We start from the raw sequence: 23,183 nt of genomic DNA, 5'->3' as shown, positions 1-23,183 counted from the left end.
GTCTCTGAAAACAGAGCATCACGGCGGCGGGGGGTGCACAAACAGCGCACACAGGACTCGGCTACAGACATAGCTGTGAGGCCCGCCTGCCAATGAAGATCCAGGCACTTCTGACTCAAAGGCAAAAGATGATGCCCATAATCCCACATTTTGGCGCCTGGCAGTTCTAACCATTAAAAAGGCAATCAACTCTTTCAGCTGCTGATGAGCTGTGAAAGAGATGCTGGTCAGTGGCAGAAAGGAAGGTGTTGCAGCGCAGGAGGGGGTCATGCTCCTTGTGGAGTCATGATCACCTTCGGTTATTTAGATGCAAATAGCATTGAAAGAGTAAATGAAACTAATTTTTCATTTGTTCCCCTTGATTTTTATATAGAGCAAACCCAACCCAAACATATTGGAGTGCTTTACACGAGCACCAATTAAATTTCATAAGGACATGTTCCTTTTTTAGATACGGAGAGATTAAGTGATTTGCCCAGGATCACAGGATGTTGAGCCAAAACCAGAATCAAACCTGATTCCTCAGTTTCAAAGTGGGTAGCTCTGACCTCAAGCTCCATCTTCTCCCCTCCTCTACCCATGCTCAGGACCTGTCCAGGGAGTACACTCCTAATATCTAGGTCATACATCTGTGTGCCGCGGCACCCTGGTGCGCCGTGAAGGGAAGCCAGGGGCGCTCCGCCGCTGTGCAGGATGTGGGTCTGAAAAAAATATATAATTATCCTCAAAATGTAATGAAACTGTGAGCTGCCAATTTTGGAGCTGGGGAACCGGGTTCGACCCTCGACGTCAGCTCAGAATCCTGTGTCATTCTGGGCAAATCACTTAATCTCCCAGCGCCTACAAAAACAGAGTACATGAATGTATCCTTGTGTAACGTGACTGGTGCTCTTCGGGTCAAGTTTGCGCTATATAAATCTGCAGTAAAAAAAAAAATTTTTAATCCAGCCGACCAAAACACAGAAAAAGGGTAAAACTTTTCAACTGTCAAATGACATTCACGAACGTTCCTATTATGACGGCTTTTTCAAATTCATGTGCAACGTTGTACCAGGTCCATTATCAGGCAGAAAAATCACATTAATGATGACATATAATTTGGATTCTTTAAATGGTGGAATAATTTAATGATTGGGAGAGAGAGAGGGTGTTCGTGCGCTGCTTAATAAACCTGTGGCGGTATCCCAGTGTTATCTCTGGGAGCACAGATACACATAAAATGACTGTCTTTAACCTCCATTGGGTGGGTGGGTGCAGGATCAGGGTCCTGGTGGAGAGCATTGGGTGGGTGGGTGCAGGGTCAGGGGCCTGGTGGAGAGCGTTGGGTGGGTGGGTGCAGGGTCAGGCCCTTGTGGAAAGCTTTGGGTGGGTGGGTGCGTCAGGGGTCTGGTGGAGAGCGTTGGGTGGGTGGGTGCAGGGTTAGAGGCCTGGTGGGGAGCGTTGGGTGGGTGGGTGCAGGGTCAGGGTCCTGGTGGAGAGCGTTGGGTGGGTGGGTGCAGGGTTAGGGGCCTGGTGGAGAGCGTAGGGTGGGTGCAGGGTGAGCGGCCTGGTGGGGAGCGTTGGGTGGGTGGGTGCAGGGTCAGGGTCCTGGTGGAGAGCGTTGGGTGGGTGCAGGGTTAGGGGCCTGGTGGAGAGCGTAGGGTGGGTGCGGGGTCAGGGGCCTGGTGGAGAGCGTTGGGTGGGTGGGTGCAGGGTGGGGGGCCTGGTGGAGAGCGTTGGGTGGGTGGGTGCAGGGTGGGGGGCCTGGTGGAGAGCATTGGGTGGGTGCAGGCTCAGGGGCCTGGTGGAGAGCGTTGGGTGGGTGGGTGCGGGGTCAGGGGCCTGGTGGAGAGCGTTGGGTGGGTGGGTGCGGGGTCAGGGACCTGGTTGAGAGCATTGGGTGAGTGGGTGCAGGGTGGGGGGCCTGGTGGAGAGCGTTGGGTGGGTGAATGAGGGTGGGGGGCCTGGTGGAGAGCGTTGGGTGGGTGGGTGCAGGTTCAGGGGCCTGGTGTAGAGCATTGGGAGCGTGCAGGGTGAGAGGCCTGGTGGAGAGCGTTGGGTGGGTGGGTGCAGGGTGGAGGCCTGGTGGAGAGCGTTGGGTGGGTGGGTGCGGGGTCAGGGGCCTGGTGGAGAGCGTTGGGTTGGTGGGTGCAGGGTGGGGGGCCTGGTGGAGAGCGTTGGGTGGGTGCAGGTTCAGGGGCCTGGCGGAGAGCATTGGGTGCGTGCAGGGTAAGAGGCCTGGTGGAGAGCGTTGGGTCGGCACCTTATGCCCTGATGCAGCCGCTCTCTGCCAGCTTCTGTCTTTGCCTCACTCCTCGTTGAGGGGTCGTCACTCGTGACTGCTGCATGTTGGAGAGTGTGAGGGGAGAGGGGTGCAAGGCAGAGGGGAGAAGGGTGCAAGGCAGAGGGGAGAAGGGTGCAAGGCAGAGGGGAGAAGGGTGCCAGGCAGAGAGGAGAAGGGTGAAAGGCAGAGGGCAGAAGGGTGCAAGGCAGTGGGGAGAAGGGTACAAGGCAGAGGGGAGAAGGGTACAAGGCAGAGGGGAGAAGGGTACAAGGCAGAGGGGAGAATGGTGCAAGGCAGAGGGGAGACGGGTGCAAGGCAGAGGGGAGAAGGGTGCAAGGCAGAGGGGAGAAGGATGCAAGGCAGAGGGCAGAAGGGTGCAAGGCAGAGGGCAGAAGGGTGCAAGGCAGAGGGCAGAAGGGTGAAAGGCAGAGGGGAGAAGGGTGCTAGGCAGAGGGGAGAAGGGTGCAAGGCAGAGGGGAGAAGGGTGCAAGGCAGAGGGGAGAATGGTGCAAGCAGAGGGGAGAAGGGTGCATGGTAGAGGGGAGAAGGGTGCAAGGCAGAGGGCAGAAGGGTGCAAGGCAGTGGGGAGAAGGGTACAAGGCAGAGGGGAGAAGGGTACAAGGCAGAGGGGAGAATGGTGCAAGGTAGAGGGGAGAAGGGTGCAAAGCAGAGGGGAGAAGGGTGCAAGGCAGAGGGGAGAAGGGTGCAAGGCAGAGGGGAGAAGGATGCAAGGCAGAGAGCAGAAGGGTGCAAGGCAGAAGGGTGCAAGGCAGAGGGCAGAAGGGTGCAAAGCTGAGGGCAGGAGGGTGCAAGGCAGAGGGGAGAAGGGTGCTAGGCAGAGGGGAGAAGGGTGCTAGGCAGAGGGGAGAAGGGTGCAAGGCAAAGAGGAGAAGGGTGCAAGGCAGAGGGGAAAAGGGTGCAAGGCAGAGGGGAGAATGGTGCAAGGCAGAGGGGAGAATGATGCAAGGCAGAGGGGAGAATGGTGCAAGGCAGAGGGGAGAATGGTGCAAGGCAGAGGGCAGAAGGGTGCAAGGCAGAGGGGAGAAGGGTGGAAGGCAGAAAAGCGTGCAAGGCTGAGGTGAAGTAGGGTACAAGGGGAAGGGGGAGAAGGGTGCAAGGTGGAGGGGGAGAAGGGTGTAAGGCAGAGGGGGAAAGGGTGAAAGGGGGCTTGTGATGAAGTCAAAAATTTGCCCCCCCCACCCCGAAAACATTTCTGCAGATACCCATGATCAGAGCCCACCTAACGTAAACTTCTTGTAACCTCACAGAGCTCCTTGAGCCTTTCTCTAGCCTGGTTATTTTTAGTGGGAGTGCTTTATACTACTCTATGTATGCATTGAGATGTAGTTTATAAGATCTTTGTGATTGCAAATAAAGTTTTATGACAGTGATGGCTGCTCTCTGAATCCTTCATCACGTCTAGGCTTGATTCTTCATGTAGACCAGTGGTTCCCAAAGGGTGTGCCGCGGCACCCCGGTGCGCGGGTAAAAAAATGGTGGGGAGCCACGGCCATCTGCCAATTAGGTCAAGGGAGCCACTGGTCAAAAAAGTTTGGGAATCACTGCCATAAAGGATTAGTGTTGGATTAGTATAGTGAAAGGTGAACCTAATTTGAGTGCTGGATAGGTTAGTCAGTCATTTGAATACAGAAGAATAGCAGTAGGATAGAAGAGGGGAAAAAGGTTTGAATGTATATAGCGCTTGTTATCTGATTGGATGTTGAATCGCTTTTTTGCTAAGTAGCACGCTACTCCGGAAACCCATAAAGGATTAGAAACATAACGAGTCTCTTTGCTGCAGAGTTCAGATTTTTTTTTTCACCCCTATGGTGAGGGCCGACATGGAGAGCCCAATAGTTACCAGACTCAGCACCTGCTTTTAAGAACTGCCGGAACCGGCCCACTTAAAGCCCTGGGTATGGTCTTTGTACTCACCCCAAGGGCCAAAGGCTCTCCCTGGTAAAACTTCTGCAGCGACCGAGGCAGATGGGCCGGAGGGGCGTGGCCTTCTTTATCTCTGACGGGCAGCGGTCGGGGGTCCGCCTCAGGGGGCATCTTCACCGCACTGCTGAGGACTGTCGGTTCTGCGGCCATAGCGCTCCTAAGCTGCCTTCAGCACATACACCGCTAAACACGTGAATCTAATGGAAAAATGAAAAATACAAAAGTAGCCTGCTTCTGCAAAAAAACGAAAAGAAATGTTTAAAGACAGATAAAACGTAAGAGGACTAGAGAAAATAATAAACGTTTTCCAAGGACAGAAGGGAGACATGACGCTCGAGAATAAAAGATGTAAATATTAAAGTGAAAGTGTAAGGGTGGGTTAAGAGACAAGAGAAGGCAAAGTGGGATGGACATAGAAATAGACAAGAAGGAGCGACAAAGGCAGCCGAGCAGAGAAGAGACAGCAGCGTTAGACGGCAGGAGAGAAGAGAAGGAGTAAGAGGAGGGCCTGGGATGAAGCAAAGAGCCGAGGTGCAGAGACGCTCACTTACAGAGCCGAGTAAAGCAAGAACAGCGGCGCCAAGAAGCGCCTCGGCAGATGAAGCGCTCTCTGCTCGCCAGAAGAATATATGAAATGCGCTGTGCAGAGGTGAAAGGATGAGTGACGCAAACAGCTGCCGAGCCCGCCCAAACCATTCTGAAAAATATTTAAAAAAAACAGCGTCGAAAGGGGAGGTCTGTTTAACTGTGCCTGGCTCTGTTTATAGATATATCAAGTAAAATGCCAAGTGGGCGTGTCCTACTGCACGGCTCCAGATACAGCGGAAATCCCAGCCCGCCCTGCACCAACAATAAGAAGCTGTTCATATATAGCGCTTCAGGCGGCACTTCTGCAGTTTCGCGGTGCTATAAATAAAGAGTGTTAATAATACCCTATTTAATTGCACTCAATTCCCCTATTTCAGAAAGATGGAAGATTGAGACTACGCTGAGGGCGTCTTCTCACTTCAGATCACTGCAGATGGCCACAGCTAACATGTGGGATGAACACAGGCGCGCAACACCCATTGGGCTCACCGGGCTTCAGCCCCCCCCCCCCCCCTCGCCTCCTCTGCCCGGGCTAAGATGACACGCACTGAAATCACTAACTAACGCTGCGCATCGGAGCCGAGAATGTGATTTTTATTATGCATTCTGAGAGGCCCAGCAGCCCGAGCAGACAGCCAGCCTCTGAACAGTTTCCTCGAGTGAAGGCCCCCTGCCCTCACCTCTTGATTTCCTTTAGAGTGGCGCCGCCGAGGTGAAATCCTTGCCTGAAGGCAGGGATTTCACCTAAGCACTTGATGGGTTATAAGTATGGGGTGTGAAGTGCACAGCAGGGGGGAAGGCATGGCCAGTGCAGGTGGCGCTTTTCTTTTGTATGGGAATTTCTGCTGGTGTCAAAGCCCAGGGTGTGCTGTCTGTGCACTTGTATAGATGTGTATTCCATACAAGTGCACAGACAGCAAACCCTGGGCTAAGACACCAGCAGAAATTAATTTTCAAAGAAAAAGCATCACCTGCACTGGCCATCCCTTTCACCCTGCTGTCTGTGCACTTGGATGGAATTCACATCCACCGCACTGCTCACCAGATAAATGGTGAACAGGGCCATGGATCTTTCTATTTTCGCATCCAAGGGCAGCAGCGAAGAAGCAGAGGGGACCCAGGCAAGGAGAATCCAGGAGACCTATCTACTCTGAGACCTTCGAGGGGCTGGATGCCAGGACGCAGTGCTGCTGATCAGCCCGACTCCCCAGTATAGTATCAGAGGAGCAGGCAGCAGTTTTTTATGTAAGTTCCAGTAACTTTAATGCATTTTTCAGCACAGCATTACCTACTGCCTGCATATCTAGGTTACTGTGAATGTTGTTCTTGACTTACATGCATAGAAACGTCAAAGAGGACAGTCCCCTCCAAATATGCAACTGTAATGTAAGTTTGTAGTGTTCATTTTTTTTTTGGGGGTGCTAGTGGGTAACTTTAGAGTTCAGAGTGGGTGTGGGTTTTAGGGAGCCAGTGAGTAATTTTATGGTTCATGGTAGGTTACAAATTGGGGTGCCAGGGGTTAATTTTAGGGTTCTGAGCGGGTATGGGTTTTGGGGTTCCAGTGGGCAATTTTAGGGTTTAGGGTGGGTATGGGTTTTGTGGTGCCAGTGGTCATTTTAGGGTTCAGCGTGGGTATGTGTTTTGGTGTGCCAGGGGTAATTTTAGGGTTCAGGGAAGGTGTGGGTTTTGGGGTGTCAGCGGACAATTTTAGGGTTCAGGGTGGGTATGGGTTATGGGGTGCCGGGGGAATTTATGGTTCAGCATGGGTATGGGTTTTTGGGTGCCAGAGGGTAATTTTAGGGTGTGGGGTGGGTATGGGTTTTGGGGTTTTGGGGTGGGGGGATACTTTTAGGGTTCAGGGTGGGTGTGGGTTTTGGGGTGCCATGGGATTAATTTTAGGGTTCAGCGTGGGTAGGTGTTTTATAGTGCCAGGGGTAATTTTAGGGTTTAGGGCAGGTGGGGGTTTTGGGATGTTAGGGGGCTATTTTAGGGTTCAGGGTGGTTATGGGGTGCCAGAGGGGAATTTATGGTTCTGCATGGGTATGGGTTTTGGGGTGCCTGGGGTAATTTTAAGGTTCATGGTGGGTATGGGTTTTGGAGGGCAATGAGGGAATTTATGGTTCAGCATGGGTATGGTTTCTGGGGTGCCAGGGGTAATTTAAGGTTCAGGGGGGTAATGGGTTTTGGGGTGCCAAGGGGGTAATTTTAGGGTGTGGGGTGGGTATGGGTTTTGGGGTGCCGGGAGGGGGGGGGGATAATTTTAGGTATCAGGATGGGTATGGGTTTTGGGGTGCCAGGGGGGCGGATACTTTTAGGGTTCAGGGTGGGTGTGGGTTTTGGGGTGCCATGGGATTAATTTTAGGGTTCAGCGTGGGTATGTGTTTTATAGTGCCAAGGGTAATTTTAGGTTTTACGTCAGGTGTGGGTTTTGGGATGTCAGGTGGCTATTTTAGGGTTCAGGGTGGGTATGGGTTATGGGGTGCCAGAGGGGAATTTATGGCTCTGCATGGGTATGGGTTTTGGGGTGCCTGGGGTAATTTTAAGATTCAGGGTGGGTATGGGTTTTGGGGGGCAAGGGGGGAATTTATGGTTCAGCATGGGTATGGTTTCTGGGGTGCCAGGGGTAATTTAAGGTTCAGGGTGGTAATGGGTTTTGGGGTGCCAGGGGGTAATTTTAGGGTGTGGGGTGGGTATGGGTTTTGGGGTGCCGGGAGGGGGGGGGGATAATTTTAGGTATCAGGATGGGTATGGGTTTTGGGGTGCCAGGGGGGCGGATACTTTTAGGGTTCAGGGTGGGTGTGGGTTTTGGGGTGCCATGGGATTAATTTTAGGGTTCAGCATGGGTATGTGTTTTATAGTGCCAAGGGTAATTTTAGGGTTTACGGCAGGTGTGGGTTTTGGGATGTCAGGTGGCTATTTTAGGGTTCAGGGTGGGTATGGGTTATGGGGTGCCAGAGGGGAATTTATGGCTCTGCATGGGTATGGGTTTTGGGGTGCCTGGGGTAATTTTAAGGTTCAGGGTGGGTATGGATTTTGGGGGGCAAGGGGGGAATGTATGGTTCAGCATGGGTATGGTTTCTGGGGTGCCAGGGGTAATTTAAGGTTCAGGGTGGTAATGGGTTTTGGGGTGCCAGGGGGTAATTTTAGGGTGTGGGGTGGGTATGGGTTTTGGGGTGCCGCGGGGGGTGGGGGGGGATAATTTTAGGGATCAGGATGGGTATGGGTTTTGGGGTGCCAGGGGTAATATTAGGGTTCAGGGCGGGTATGGGTTTTAGGGTGTGAGGGGGTTAATTTTAGGGTCCAGCGTGGGTATGTGTTTTGGTGTGCCAGGGGTAATTTTAAGATTCAGGGTGAGTATGGGTTTTGGGGGGCAAGGGTGTAACTTTAGGGATCACTGCGGTATGGGTTTTGGGGTGCCAGGGGTAATTTTAGGGTTTAGGGTGGGTATGGGTTTTGGGGTGCCAGGGGTAAATTTAGGGTTCAGGGTGGGTATGGGTTTTGGGGTGCCAGGGGTCATTTTAGGGTTCAGGGTGGGTATGGGTTTTGGGGTGCCAGGGGTAATTTTAGGGTGTGGAGTGGGTATGGGTCTTGGGGTGCCGGGGGATAATTTTAGGGATCGGTATGGGTTTTGGGGTGCCAGGGGTAATTTTAGGGTTCAGGGTGGGTATGGGTTTTAGGGTGTGAGGGGGTTAATGTTAGAGTTCAGCGTGGGTATGTGTTTTGGTGTGTCAGGGGTAATTTTAAGATTCAGGGTGAGTATGGGTTTTGGGGGGCAAGGGTGTAATTTTAGGGATCACTGCGGGTATGGGTTTTGGGGGGCCAGGGGTCATTTTAGGGTTCAGGGTGGGTATGGGTTTTGGGGTGCCAGGGGGGTGATTTTAGGGTTCAGGGTGGTAATGGGTTTTGGGGTGCCAGGGGGTAATTTTAGGGTGTGGGGTGGGTATGGGTTTTAGGGTGTGAGGGGGTTAAAGTTAGGGTTCAGCGTGGGTATGTGTTTTGGTGTGTCAGGGGTAATTTTAAGATTCAGGGTGAGTATGGGTTTTGGGGGGCAAGGGTGTAATTTTAGGGATCACTGCGGGTATGGGTTTTGGGGTCAATAAACAACAAGATCCCTATACCTGGGGCGATTAATACATTTCAAAGACATGAGTACACATCACTCAGGTTGTATTTTTTATTAACATACCGAAGTAAACCCCTGCTATCTATCGCAGTGAGGTATAGATCCTCTAATGTCTAGTTGTCCCCACTTAATCTATTGTTCCAAGAAAATTAATTACTGAGGTCCCAATTCAAACAGTGTCCAGGGTGATGTCCAACAAATGTCTGCCTTCTTTACTGGCAGTACATCTATCCACACTTAACCACATGTGCACAAACCTTAAGAGGAAAAAATGTGTGGTGGAGAGGAAGGCACCTCACGGGCGAACAACCCTCGGGGATGTTGGCGGATGTTACCAACTCAATGCCCCTTTCTCATCATCGGTTGCCTTCCAATCCGAAAAGAAAACAAAATAGGTACAACACATAAACTGAAATGCGTGTAAAGGTGCAAAATAAAGAGTATCACAACATTAACTCATAACGGACAGAGTGACATAAAATCAACAGCCACACCCACTCAATTACTTTATTCTTCGTTTCAGTGTGAGCTGATGAGTTAAAAAAGAGGTTGGTAGCTCAGTATCGCCTACCAGTACCTGATACCGACATGTTTCACTGCCCCGATAATTTCGGCAGATTCATCAGGGTATTCAACACTCGGTCACTGCACCAATTTTTTGAACATCCTTTCTGGACACTGTTGAGTTGAGACACAAATAAAAACCAGAGACATGCCCAGTAGTCAATATAGCTTCATAGGTTTCCACATTAGAGTAATGGCTGCAAATATCCGTATAGTCATGTAATTATACAATTATAATTACCCCAGGCCAGCATGGGCAACTCATACCGGCTGACCGAATCACACCTTGACTCGTTTAAAAACGATTGAGGTATCAATCTATAGGAAATGAAAAAGGATATTATGGAGCAACCAGACCTTACACTCTGGGTGAGAATGTTTGCCATTGGGGTGTCGAGCTGCCTCTCCCTCGGCCTCGCCCTGTGGCACCCCTCCCCCTGTTGTGGTTGGATCTCTGGCCCTGCTCTAAAAAAGCACGTAGTAATGCACCCAAATCTTCGGTCTGGCAGTTTTGCTGGTTGAACCTCACCCTACTATTTTGCTGGGGTTCCTCCTCTTCCTCACTCGAGGTGTTATCAAATGTCCAGTTGTTAGGTGTACGTCTCTGCTGTTGTCTCCCTCCCCTACCTCTGTATCTGCTATTTGTGTTCTGCTGGGCAGGTGCTTGTTGATAGTATTCTTCCTTCACGTAAGGGAATGCCCACTCGTGAGTATATCTTTCTAAGTTCTTTGTCAAACCTTTTATCTTCTGGTTGACCATATAGTTTTTATACTCAACAAGGTCGTCCTGGATTTTTTGCAAGTGCTCCTTGCTGTCCACCAACGTGGTGTCTTTTGAGATCTTCTCTTCCAATTCGAGGATCTCCTTTAGGAGCTCCTCGCTCAGTCTCTGAGCAGTGCTAATGATGAGGATGAGCCAATCCCTGGTGCACTTATTGGCAATGAAACTCCAATCCATGCGGAATTTTTCGTCATCCAGGAAAATACGCAGCTCAATCCTAACTATGAGGCTAGGTGGTGCTACCCCCGCCGTGTAATACTCTGTCATCAATGCACCATGCAATGCTATCCGGACCTGTTTTTTCTTTAGTGTGGATAATTTTTCCCACTCTTCTCTCACAGATACGGATCCCCGTAATGGAGCCCCTAACATCAACGAAGGGCCCGACAGAATCGCCGAGATCTGCTCTTCCGAGAAGGCCAGGCAGTTCTTATCCATTTATACCAACACTATCAAGAGCCACAAAGGGTTTTAAAAAAACCAAACAGCGTTTCCTACGGGTGGGGATAGGGAAATAATACAACCCCTAAGAGTGTGAAGAGGTAGTTATATATATGTGCAACCAACCCCAATCAAGGGAAACGGCAAGGCCACAAGGACCGAGCTACTGACTATCTCGTTGGCACGTCTCTTAAGTTAAAACGTTTTAATTTTTTAGACTCTCACGGCTGAGCCGCCGTCCTACACATACAATAGCAAAAAGGAGCCAAGAGGGATCTGGAAAGGTATATCAGGGATCGCCCTCCACTCTAAACAGTCAATAAACAACAAGATCCCTATACCTGGGGCGATTAATAAATTTCAAAGACATGAGTACACATCACTCAGGTTGTATTTTTTATTAACATACCGAAGTAAACCCCTGCTATCTATCGCAGTGAGGTATAGATCCTCTAATGTCTAGTTGTCCCCACTTAATCTATTGTTCCAAGAAAATTAATTACTGAGGTCCCAATTCAAACAGTGTCCAGGGTGATATCCAACAAATGTCTGCCTTCTTTACTGTTTGAATTGGGACCTCAGTAATGAATTTTCTTGGAACAATCGATTAAGTGGGGACAACTAGACATTAGAGGATCTATACCTCACTGCGATAGATAGCAGGGGTTTACTTCGGTATGTTAATAAAAAATACAACCTGAGTGATGTGTACTCATGTCTTTGAAATGTATTAATCGCCCCAGGTATAGGGATCTTGTTGTTTATTGACTGTTTAGAGTGGAGGGCGATCCCTGATATACCTTTCCAGATCCCTCTTGGCTCCTTTTTGCTATTGTATGTGTAGGACGGCGGCTCAGCCGTGAGAGTCTAAAAAATTAAAACTTTTTAACTTAAGAGACGTGCCAACGAGATAGTCAGTAGCTCGGTCCTTGTGGCCTTGCCGTTTCCCTTGATTGGGGTTGGTTGCACATATATATAACTACCTCTTCACACTCTTAGGGGTTGTATTATTTCCCTATCCCCACCCGTAGGAAACGCTGTTTGGTTTTTTTAAAACCCTTTGTGGATCTTGATAGTGTCGGTATAAATGGATAAGAACTGCCTGGCCTTCTCGGAAGAGCAGATCTCGGCGATTCTGTCGGGCCCTTCGTTGATGTTAGGGGCTCCATTACGGGGATCCGTATCTGTGAGAGAAGAGTGGGAAAAATTATCCACACTAAAGATAAAACAGGTCCGGATAGCATTGCATGGTGCATTGATGACAGAGTATTACACGGCGGGGGTAGCACCACCTAGCCTCATAGTTAGGATTGAGCCGCGTATTTTCCTGGATGACGAAAAATTCCGCACGGATTGGAGTTTCATTGCCAATAAGTGCACCAGGGATTGGCTCATCCTCATCATTAGCACTGCTCAGAGACTGAGCGAGGAGCTCCTGAAGGAGATCCTCGAATTGGAAGAGAAGATCTCAAAAGACACCACGTTGGTGGACAGCAAGGAGCACTTGCAAAAAATCCAGGACGACCTTGTTGAGTATAAAAACTATATGGTCAACCAGAAGATAAAAGGTTTGACAAAGAACTTAGAAAGATATACTCACGAGTGGGCATTCCCTTACGTGAAGGAAGAATACTATCAACAAGCACCTGCCCAGCAGAACACAAATAGCAGATACAGAGGTAGGGGAGGGAGACAACAGCAGAGACGTACACCTAACAACTGGACATTTGATAACACCTCGAGTGAGGAAGAGGAGGAACCCCAGCAAAATAGTAGGGTGAGGTTCAACCAGCAAAACCGCCAGACCGAAGATTTGGGTGCATTACTACGTGCTTTTTTAGAGCAGGGCCAGAGATCCAACCACAACAGGGGGAGGGGTGCCACAGGGCGAGGCCGAGGGAGAGGCAGCTCGACACCCCAATGGCAAACATTCTCACCCAGAGTGTAAGGTCTGGTTGCTCCATAATATCCTTTTTCATTTCCTATAGATTGATACCTCAATCGTTTTTAAACGAGTCAAGGTGTGATTCGGTCAGCCGGTATGAGTTGCCCATGCTGGCCTGGGGTAATTATAATTGTATAATTACATGACTATACGGATATTTGCAGCCATTACTCTAATGTGGAAACCTATGAAGGTATATTGACTACTGGGCATGTCTCTGGTTTTTATTTGTGTCTCAACTCAACAGTGTCCAGAAAGGATGTTCAAAAAATTGGTGCAGTGACCGAGTGTTGAATACCCTGATGAATCTGCCGAAATTATCGGGGCAGTGAAACATGTCGTTATCAGGTACTGGTAGGCGATACTGAGCTACCAACCTCTTTTTTAACTCATCAGCTCACACTGAAACGAAGAATAAAGTAATTGAGTGGGTGTGGCTGTTGAGTTTATGTCACTCTGTCCGTTATGAGTTAATGTTGTGATACTCTTTATTTTGCACCTTTACACGCATTTCAGTTTATGTGTTGTACCTATTTTGTTTTCTTTTCGGATTGGAAGGCAACCGATGATGAGAAAGGGGCATTGAGTTGGTAACATCCGCCAACATCCCCGAGGGTTGTTCGCCTGTGAGGTGCCTTCCTCTCCACCACACATTTTTTCCTCTTAAGGTTTGTGCACATGTGGTTAAGTGTGGATAGATGTACTGCCAGTAAAGAAGGCAGACATTTGTTGGACATCACCCTGGACACTGTTTGAATTGGGACCTCAGTAATTAATTTTCTTGGAACAATAGATTAAGTGGGGACAACTAGACATTAGAGGATCTATACCTCACTGCGATAGATAGCAGGGGTTTACTTCGGTATGTTAATAAAAAATACAACCTGAGTGATGTGTACTCATGTCTTTGAAATGTATTAATCGCCCCAGGTATAGGGATCTTGTTGTTTATTGACTGTTTAGAGTGGAGGGCGATCCCTGATATACCTTTCCAGATCCCTCTTGGCTCCTTTTTGCTATTGTATGGGTTTTGGGGTGCCAGGGGTCATTTTAGGGTTCAGGGTGGGTATGGGTTTTGGGGTGCCAGGGGTAATTTAAGGGTTCAGGGCGGGTATGGGCTTTGGGGCTCCAGGGGGGTGATTTTAGGGTTCAGGGTGGTAATGGGTTTTGGGGTGCCAGGGGGTAATTTTAGGGTGTGGGGTGAGTATGGGTTTTGGGGTGCCAGGGGGGGATAATTTTAGGGATCAGGATGGGTATGGGTTTTGGGGTGCCGGGGGTAATTTTAGGGTTCAGGGCGGGTATGGGTTTTAAGGTGTGAGGGAGCATTAACCGATCCTGATTATCTACCATTTTAGCTCCGCCCCATTGATTAACATTAGCCACGCCCCTTCTTTTGCCATGTTAGCCCCCCCCGAAATGAAGACCTAGTTGCGCCCCTGGATGAACATGATCTGCAGCCAGTCACATCACAGTACATTAAAACATGGTTCACTGGAGGAGATTTAAAAAAGAGCATTGGCAAAGCTGATAGGACTCGCCTTTGGAACCTTTTGGCTTCGCCACTGGTTTTGAGTCATGTGGTACAGCATGGCTAAATAACAAAAAGAAAAAAATCTGACATGGCAAAACAGTATCATTTTGTTGGGCACACCAAGCATTTGAGTACCTCCCAAATGATGCAAGCATTTTCTTTCTATTAGTTTACTGATCTGAGTTGGATCAGTAATCAAAATGAAAACATTCATTGGTAATGTATCGGTTTTGCCTATGTAATGAAAAAAGAACTGTTTTCATCAATCATCATCCCGGTGAAGGAAAGTGCTTTCTCACAGATAACACAGGAGTGGGAGGATGTGGCGCAGCGGCCAGATCTGATGACTTGAGAGCTAGGGATACCGAGTAACGGGCGGCGCCACAAAACAGCCTGCAATTCTATGCAAATCACTTAATCTCCCGATGATAAATTGTTATATAAAAGGGGGAGGAGCCACGCGTGTGACCAAGATGGCCGCGTGAAGGCTTGGCTCTGAGGACCCCTTTCCTCCTCCGTATGAATCCTGACATAAATCCTGAGACCTGAGCCCACCACCCGACAGCGGAACTGCAGCGACGCTCCGTGCAGCATTTCTGGCCCAAAACCGACATCAGGGCCCCGAGATACGCCGATGGTAACTAGCGGCCTACTCGCCTCCCAAGCCGGGGGCTGGAGTAAGGGCCGAGTCCAGCCGCAAGTTGAACAACATCGTGGCCGGAAACCGGAAGTCACCGGTCCAGCCCCATAACTGATATCGGCGCTACCGGCGTTTGGAGAGGCGGCCCGGACAGACGGGGACGCCAAATTGCAATGCAAACCTGCCCTGCTGGAGCACATAACAGTGCGTGCGGGCAGGGCGTTGGCCCGAGCACAGTACAGGACGGGCGCTCAGCTCCACGAGAAGAACATTACAGAGGAGACCCTGAGTGAGGAGCCGTGTCTGCCGGAATGGACAAACAGCTGCGGTAGCCCCTGAGGGCCATGGGAGGAGGTGCTCACTCTCGGGGCTCGAAAACCACCGCATTATTAGCCTGCCCGGGGGCGATGCCCTAAAGTGAAACAGTGGAGCACCAGTGGGCCTACGACTCTGGGTGAGAGTGGCGCACCAGCACTAGAAGTCAGCAGAGGCCTCTGGCCATTGAGAAGAGCGCAGTAAGACGCGGGATGGCTGGGCCTGGGAAGAGAGCCACCCCGGTGTGCCCGATTGCGCAAGGGAGGCAGAGAGACCTGGTGTGCCTCACTTGTGGAGACGGCAGTGGGGGAGTGCCCACACACTTATCACAGACAGAAGTAGGGCACCGTATCTGGACTATAGCACGTCGCCCCCCTGAGTTTGGAGTGAAAGGTGCCGGGGAGCCACTACAAAGAGGTGTCACCTTTGTGCCGCTTGCGGATTGAGGGGCCCGGCAGTGACTACTTCTCATGCCCACCGCATAGTGGAGAAGAACTAATTTCTTGTGAGTGCCAGACCTCGTGAGGAAGTGGCGGCCTTCGTTTGACGGGGGAACCTGCATGGGTGCTGGGGTTCCTGGTGGAAGGTGCTGTGCCCAGGCTCGTTAACTACAGTGCAGGGAGGTGTGTTGGCCGGCCATCGGTTCTGTGAAGAGGCGGATAGTGGCGCGTAGCGGCGAAGATGGCGGATTGGTGGAATCAGGTTCCCGGACCTCAGGAAAATTGTCGTGATTGGCAGAGGTGAAGCGGGGAGAGGATCGTGACAAAGCCAGACGCAGATAAGGCCTTGCCCAGGTCCTCAAAAGGATCAAAGCATATCCAATCTAATAAGCTGGCCCACTACACGATGCCTAAAGGATTCCTGGTGGAATCAAGGAAGACCCAGACGTCTGGGGGGAGACTCACAAGGCGCCCCCGCCGAACCAGCGCTAATGGATGTCATGGCGGTTATAAATGGGGTCCAATCATCCCTGGGGGAAAAATGGACAATAAACTAGACTCGGTCACGATAGAGGTTAACCTGATATGGGCAGATCTCACTAAGGCGAGTGAGAAAGTTAATCGCTTGACATTAAGACCGCTAGTTTGATCGACGATATGGCGTTGCTGCACCAAGAGATACGTGACCTCAAGACTTCCCAAGATGTTACAGACCGGAAGCTCGATGAATATGTGGAGAGAGCCAGGTGTAATAACATACGCATTCTAGAGGTGCCCGAGGAATCGGAGGGCATGGCGCCGGATTTGTTGGTTGAAGACATTGTCCTTAATCATCTCAAGCCTAAGGGTCTTAGCAACTTTTTCACAATAGAATGGTCCCATAGAGTGCCAGGTGGTAGGCCCAGACCGGGGGCACCCCCTCACCCGATGATCGCAAGGGTGCTGAACTTCCAAGACAGAGATGCGATCCTGCAGGCGGGCGTGAGCAGGGGCCTCCCTGAGATACAAAAATGCAACGCTTTCCTTCTTCCCAGACTTCACCCAAGTGGTACAGAAACAAAGGCAAAGTTTTCTTCAGGTGAAGAAGAAACTCAGGAAGAAGGGCCTAAGATATGCCATGATGTTTCCGGCTCGGCTGCGGGTGGAAATTGAGGGGAAGGCCTGGTTCTTTGATAATCCGGAAGTGGCATCGGACTGGGTCGACAGTAGGCCCTCGGTCGGGCTGGAGGAGCGAGATCGTGGCAGAGGAGAGAAACAACTGGAACAATAATGATGGAGGCTGTGGGAACCAGTACACTGTTTGAGAGAGTCGGGTGGCAGGGCGGTTCTGCAGCTCATTATTAGCTAGACCTATCGGACAGTAAGACTGCTGTGTACTTACCAAGGGCTCAGGGCAATTCCTAGGGGGTGGGAGGGGTGGGGCGGGGCATTGGGCACCTCCTCATTACTACCTTTAGTTAGCTTAGTAGGTTGGGTACTGGGCGACAGGCACACTGCAAGCGGGGATGGGCGTTAGCCATATGCAGGGGTGCAGGGTGGGGGGGGTGGGGCGGGGAGCAAACGTGGATGTTTGGTTCAGAGATTTCATGGTATGCAAGAACGTTTGCAATATGTTTTTTTTGTTTAATTTCTTTTTCGCATCAGGTGACAATGCTGAGACTGTGTTGTGCCCATATCGGTTAAATGTTAAGCGTTAGGCAGGGGTCGGGGATAAAAGTGCTAAGCTGGAATGTTAATGGCTTGGGGCACAGGATTAAGAGAGGAATGGTCAACCAGTTGATTAGAAGACACTCCCCAGATGTAGTGCTACTGCATGAGACTCATCTCATTGGCAATCGCTGCATGGCGCTCCATAAAGGGGGTTATAAGTTGGTGGCACACGCTGGGTTTACCACGGGGTCCAGAGGTGTTGGTATCCTGGAAAGAACTCTTTTCCCTTAACCATTCAGGCTACTTGGTCTGACCAGAGAGGTCGTTATATCGGTATATCAGGGCAATTTGAGGGGAGGACAGTTACCTTCGTATCAATTTATGTCCCGCCTGGTCTTCAATCTGACACTTTTCATGACTTGGGGACTGTCTTTATCACTTTGCCTCTGGGCCTCTTAGCGCTAGGGGGAGACTTCAATGCAGTAAAGGATGGAGAGACTGACAGGTACCTGGCCAGACCACTGAGACCGGCACATAGATGGCTTCCCGACTTCCTAGAAATGACGGGTCTGGTGGATAGCTGGAGGTTACGTAATCCGACACAGGCCCAATATACGCATTTGTCCGCTGCGCACCACAGTATGTCCATAAAAGACTACGTATTGATACCGGCAGCCCTGGCTGCCACGATTAGAGAGGTACATCACCTGGGGAGGGGGATCTCCGACCACACTCCCTTCTGGCTACAGATAGAAATAGGTCAGCCTGCAGTGGGTAGGGTGGCTCCTATTAGCGCTTGGCACCTGCAAGACCCTGCTACAAAGAGAGAGGTTGCCAAGATATCGGATAGGTATTACCAGGACAATGTAGGAACTGTTGTCTCCGCGCGGACACTGAGGGAAGCGTATAAGACCGCCGTGGGAGGGGAGGTTTTATCGTTGGTGCCAGGGAAGAAAAAGAAGCACCAGACAGAAATGGAGAGGGCGGAGGCGGATGTGATGAGTTTGGAAGAGGAGGTATCTAGGGCAGCAACTCCGAAGGGAATTCACCTTTTAAAACTACGACAAGATGAGTACAGAGGCCTCGCCAGAGACAGGGCGATAGCTCAGAATAAGGATACCCAGAGTAGAATATACGAACACGGGGACACGGCTGGCAAATTAATAGCATGGCTCGAGAAGGGAGAGTGGGCGTTGAGGTTGGTACCAGAATTACTGGGAACGGATTCTACCCTAGTAACAGACCCACAAGCAGTGGCAGGTGAATTTTCTGAATATTACAGAGGGGTATACACCTCGGTCTGAGGATATACAGAGGAGGATAACAGTGCTATGATTAGAGACATCCAGATACCTACACTGTCGGATGACAACCCGTAATACTTGGATTCCTCTCTTATGAACGACGAAGTGGCACAGGCAATCAGAGGGGTGCACTCCGGGAAGGCTACAGGCCCAACGGAATCCCTACAGAGCTGTATCAACTGAATGCTCATAAACTCGTCACATTTATCCGGTCCATGTTCATTGAGAGTCGAGAGGTAGGACACCTCCCATATGACCAGCGAGTGACAAACATCGTGGTTATCCATAAGACGGGTAAACCCAGGACGCTCTGTTCTTCGTACAGACCAATCTCACTGCTCAATGCCGAACCTAAAATTCTGGCAAAGCTGCTTGCGACCAGATTGGTCAAAGTAATCACCACCTTGGTACACCCGGATCAATCCGGTTTCACGCCGCGCCGGAGCAGGACTCCGACGATTCAGGAGCCAGCGGTAATAAAGTCCACATTTGTAAAGTAAAGTCCACATTTGTAAAGCGCACAATCACCCGTAAGGGTCTCTAGGCGCTGGGGGCCGACGGGAAGATTAAGCGAGCTATTGCCCAGAGTCACATGGTGCTGGGCTAACCTCCCGCCGGAGCCGGGGATCGAACCGTGGTCCCCAGATTCCAGTGTCAGTCGCCCTGGCCGCGGCGCCACACCTCTCCCCGTACTGTCCTTAGACGCCACCATGGCGTTCGACAGGGTTGAGTGGTCCTACCTATTCGCAGTGTTAGGAAAGATGGGCTTTGGACTGGAGTTTGTGAGTTGGGTATGTCTGTTACATACGAATTCCCTTGCCAGAGTGGTTGTAAATAATCACAAATCCAACGATTTTCCCCTTGGTAGGGGCACGAGACAAGGGTGACCTTTGTCCCCGCTTCTCTTTGCTCTGGCCTTGGAGCCCCTGGCAGCATGGGATTGGTGGGACCGATCGATACGGGGCCTGCGATGAACGTTAGAATAGGAGGATAAAATTTCATTATATGCTGATGATATCCTGGTTTACCTCACTAACCCTAGGGGATCCCTGATCTGTTTCCTAGATGTTCTAACCATATTCAGCAGATTTTCCGGTTTCGCAATTAATTGGGCAAAATCGCTGCTATTCGTTCTCAGGGGCGAGCTGCCAGTAATCCCGCAGTCATGCCTAATACAAATCGAACCGGTAGGGTTTAAAAACCTCGGTATCTATGTCACACTTGACCCGAAGTTACGATACGCCAATAATTTGGGCCCTCCATTGACTCGGTTTAGGAGAGACGTGGAACGTTGGAAGGCTATTCCGCTCTCCCTGTCTGGTAGAGCGGTGTTATTTAAGATGATGGCCCTCCCTCGATTTTTGTATGCACTCCAGAACATAATGGACCCAGTACCGGCATCCTACTTCAAAGAAATAGAGGCCTTCCAGAGAAAGCTTCTTTGGGGGGTAGACCCCGCATTGCTTTCCCCAAACTCACTCTCCCTTGGTACGATGGGGGAATTGGACCGCCAGATCTTCGGAAATACTATTGGGCCTCTCAGCTGGCGGCGGTAAATCATGTCATATACGGACTCCCATGAGATCCGGGGTATGTAATGGACCGCTGGCAGATACTGGGTGGTGATTTCACCAGGGCGCTGTATGCCAGACCTCGCCGGTTTTCCCTAGCTGGCCCAACGGCACACGCCGTGCATGTGTGGCACGAGGCCAACAGGCATCTTAAATGGAAGGGGAAGCTTACACTAGCCACTCCCTTATGGAGTTTGGAGAAGCTGGGGAGTCTGTGGAAGTCCAAGGGATTTGATAAATGGGATCTTATAGGGATTACGCAGAGTAAAGATGTGTGGGGGAGAGACGCAATGCATACTTTTGACTCTCTGAAGGAACAATACAGCCTTCATGATAGTGAGCACTACCGTTACCTCCAGATTAGACATACTCTACTTACACATATTCCTAGAGACACTACGCCTCCCGACGCTTGCCCTCTCGAAGACCGAGTGTTAGACGGACACCTCCCGGAAAAGACTATCTATCTAATATATAAAGAAATCATAAATAATATGGAGGACCCGTTGGCACTCATCAAAACACAATGGAACGCAGATGGGGTGGAACTGGACGATGAGGTCTGGCAGGAGGCGGTCTCCTCTCCGAAAGTGGTAGCGATTCAGATGAGGCTTAGACTAGTGAAATCGAAAATCCTCCATAGGTCATATGTTACGGGACCTCGTCTGGTTCGTATGGGTCGAGTGAAGAGTGCCGGAAGGGGTGTGGAGAGCTTGGCACTTTTATGCATATTTTGTGGCACTGCATGGCGATATGGGACTACTGGGCGAGCATTCATAATGAGGTGCGGGATGTCATGGGGATGGAGATCCTACCAGAAGCCCGCAGGTGTATACTAAACGTTTGGGAACCCACAGACTTAAGTGTCTACGGTAAACAGCGTTGGCATGTATGATAGCGAAACGAAATATATAGCTCAGCTGTGGGAAGCCAGTCAGCCACCCATTTCGAAATGGGTGGAAGACTTGGACTGGTGCATATTTAGGGTAAAGTCGGTCTATGTGGCCAGGGGATGTCCTGAGAAATGGGGGAAGGTCTGGGCGGCCTGGTATAGATACCGTGGAGAGATCTGTGTGCCCCCAGCACGACTGGAAGCGGCAGAGGAGCATGACTCCCCGTGACCCATGATTTTTATATTGTGTTTATTATTCTGTACATATGGGAAAGTAACAGTGATCAGTGAGAGAACTGCTAAAGTCACCTGATGTTTTTCTTTGTTCTTTTTTTAAATAAAAATAATTAAAAAAATTCTTATATAAATATGCTGCAAGAGTAAAAGGCAAAAATGTATGAAAATATAGTTCCACCAAAGCAGAATGTTAACAGTATTTCAGCAGTGGGAAAATGATAGGAGAAGCAGACAAGGAACAAGCATTGGTAAATGCAGGAAAATATGCTACAGCCAAAATAAATGAAGGAGAGTAAGTGGCAAGCACAGGAACCAATGAGAAGCCAGTGAAGAGAGGAGGCAGGGTGTGAGTCCCTTTTAAGTTTATCTTAAAAAAATAGATTTCCCAAGCACAGCCCAAGCGCTATGCAGGCGAACCTAAAAAGTAGAGTGAGCAGGTGGGGAAACAACGTGGGTGGGGAACGCAACACGGGAATCACAGAGAAAGTAGTTGGGGACGCAACAGGATAGTGATGAAAGTAACACGGGGCAGGCAGAAGCAACACAGGGTGGAGGGTGGCAGAAAGCAACATGGAAGGTTTGGGGGTAAGAAAATAGAGCAAGAGGAGTGTGAAGCAGGGAAATCAAATGGACAAGAGAGCACAGCATGAAACAGGGAAGAGTAGCACACAGGTGACAAAGCAACATTGCGGAGAAGTGCACAAGGGCAACCATATCACAGAGGGGAGGCGATGAAAGCAGTCACACAGGCAGAGAAACAGCAACATAAGTGCAGCAGAGGGAAGAATTGCATGAGGGAGACAGATAGAAAACACGTACACTCATGGATTGCTCAAACAAAAAGAAAAAGTAGTGCCTGACAAGTGAGCAGTGACTGGACACAAGTAGTGCATACAATCTCTGGGGGCGAATGAACAAAAAAGCCCATAAAAGCTAACAAATAAAAAGCAAGCACATGAGAGTGACAATGAAGCCAACCAATGATAAGCAATGGCAGGACTCTTAGCCCACCCCTTGTAAACTGACAATATGTCTCTCAATAAACAGCGCATGCCGACTCTGCCAGTCTGTTTGCTTCACAAACACCTACATAAAGGCAGTCCTTCAGAAAATGGTCTTTAGTGGCAAAGGTTGTAAGGGATTTGCAGATCAGGGGCATAACACAGACCTGGCAATTTACCACTACTACATCCCTGTTAAATAAACTTGGTTTGACAAGAATGATATATTGGCTAGTAACTTTCTTGCAATTTTCCAAACAAGAGGCGCAGTTTAAAATCTGTTGTTCATTCATAAATGTGAGTAATCGTAGACAAGTTAATATATCTCACTGTACTTCGATTTCCCTACATGACAAACGTAGATGCAATTCACGTTGTGTGAATGTTTAACTGTGATACATTCTCATATTTTAGTCAGTCAGTGAATAAGCCTGACATTATCCACATGGTAATAAGAAAGCTAATCCCATACAGAAAACAGAAAAATGGTGCCAGACAGGGCATTTTACGATTTTACAACATCTTTTTACAAAGATTTTCTCTATACATCAGTATGCACTAAATACAGCATAAGGCTACATAATGGATGCTGGGAAGAGAATGTCCCCTGCTTTGTAAATATGCACACACCCTTGTGCAAAGTGACACACGTGCACGTGAAACAGGCATCCTGATTTTTGTTGGCCCACTAACATGCTAATGTAGAATGTGTGCTAATGCCAAGAACCTGTTCGGTGACCTGGAGGGCCAGACCCAGCATGCCCTCCTTGCTGTCATAGGACTACTGCCCATGTCCTGCTTTGCTAACATGTAGCAGTTGTGGAAGCATACCTATTTTGGTAAATGGCTGAGCAGAACTTTTTTTCCTGTTTCAGGAGTGCATCCCACCATCCCCACTTGTGTAATGTTCCAATGTGACACGCAGACTCTGCTCTGACAACCCTGTGTGTGGC

At 49.8% G+C, this 23,183-nt stretch overlaps 1 protein-coding gene across 3 annotated transcripts in view; it reads right to left on the bottom strand.

The window, feature by feature from the left end:
- LOC144787463 (membrane-spanning 4-domains subfamily A member 4A-like) overlaps positions 1-23,183 on the bottom strand; it is a 380,273-nt gene that overhangs the window by 224,313 nt on the left and 132,777 nt on the right. For 2 of the 3 annotated variants that reach the window (XM_078665340.1, XM_078665342.1), the window contains exon 2: positions 4,199-4,441. In XM_078665340.1, coding sequence (XP_078521466.1) covers positions 4,199-4,357 — 159 coding nt within the window. In that variant the 5' untranslated portion in view covers positions 4,358-4,441. Of the gene's footprint in view, positions 1-4,198; positions 4,442-4,758; positions 4,928-23,183 lie in introns of those variants that run through there. The other variant, XM_078665341.1, reaches the window with a different exon arrangement.

This window comes from Lissotriton helveticus, chromosome 1_1, assembly GCF_964261635.1.
Source record: "Lissotriton helveticus chromosome 1_1, aLisHel1.1, whole genome shotgun sequence".
NCBI classification, from domain to species: domain Eukaryota; kingdom Metazoa; phylum Chordata; class Amphibia; order Caudata; family Salamandridae; genus Lissotriton; species Lissotriton helveticus.
This window is presented reverse-complemented; position numbering and strand designations above follow the sequence as displayed.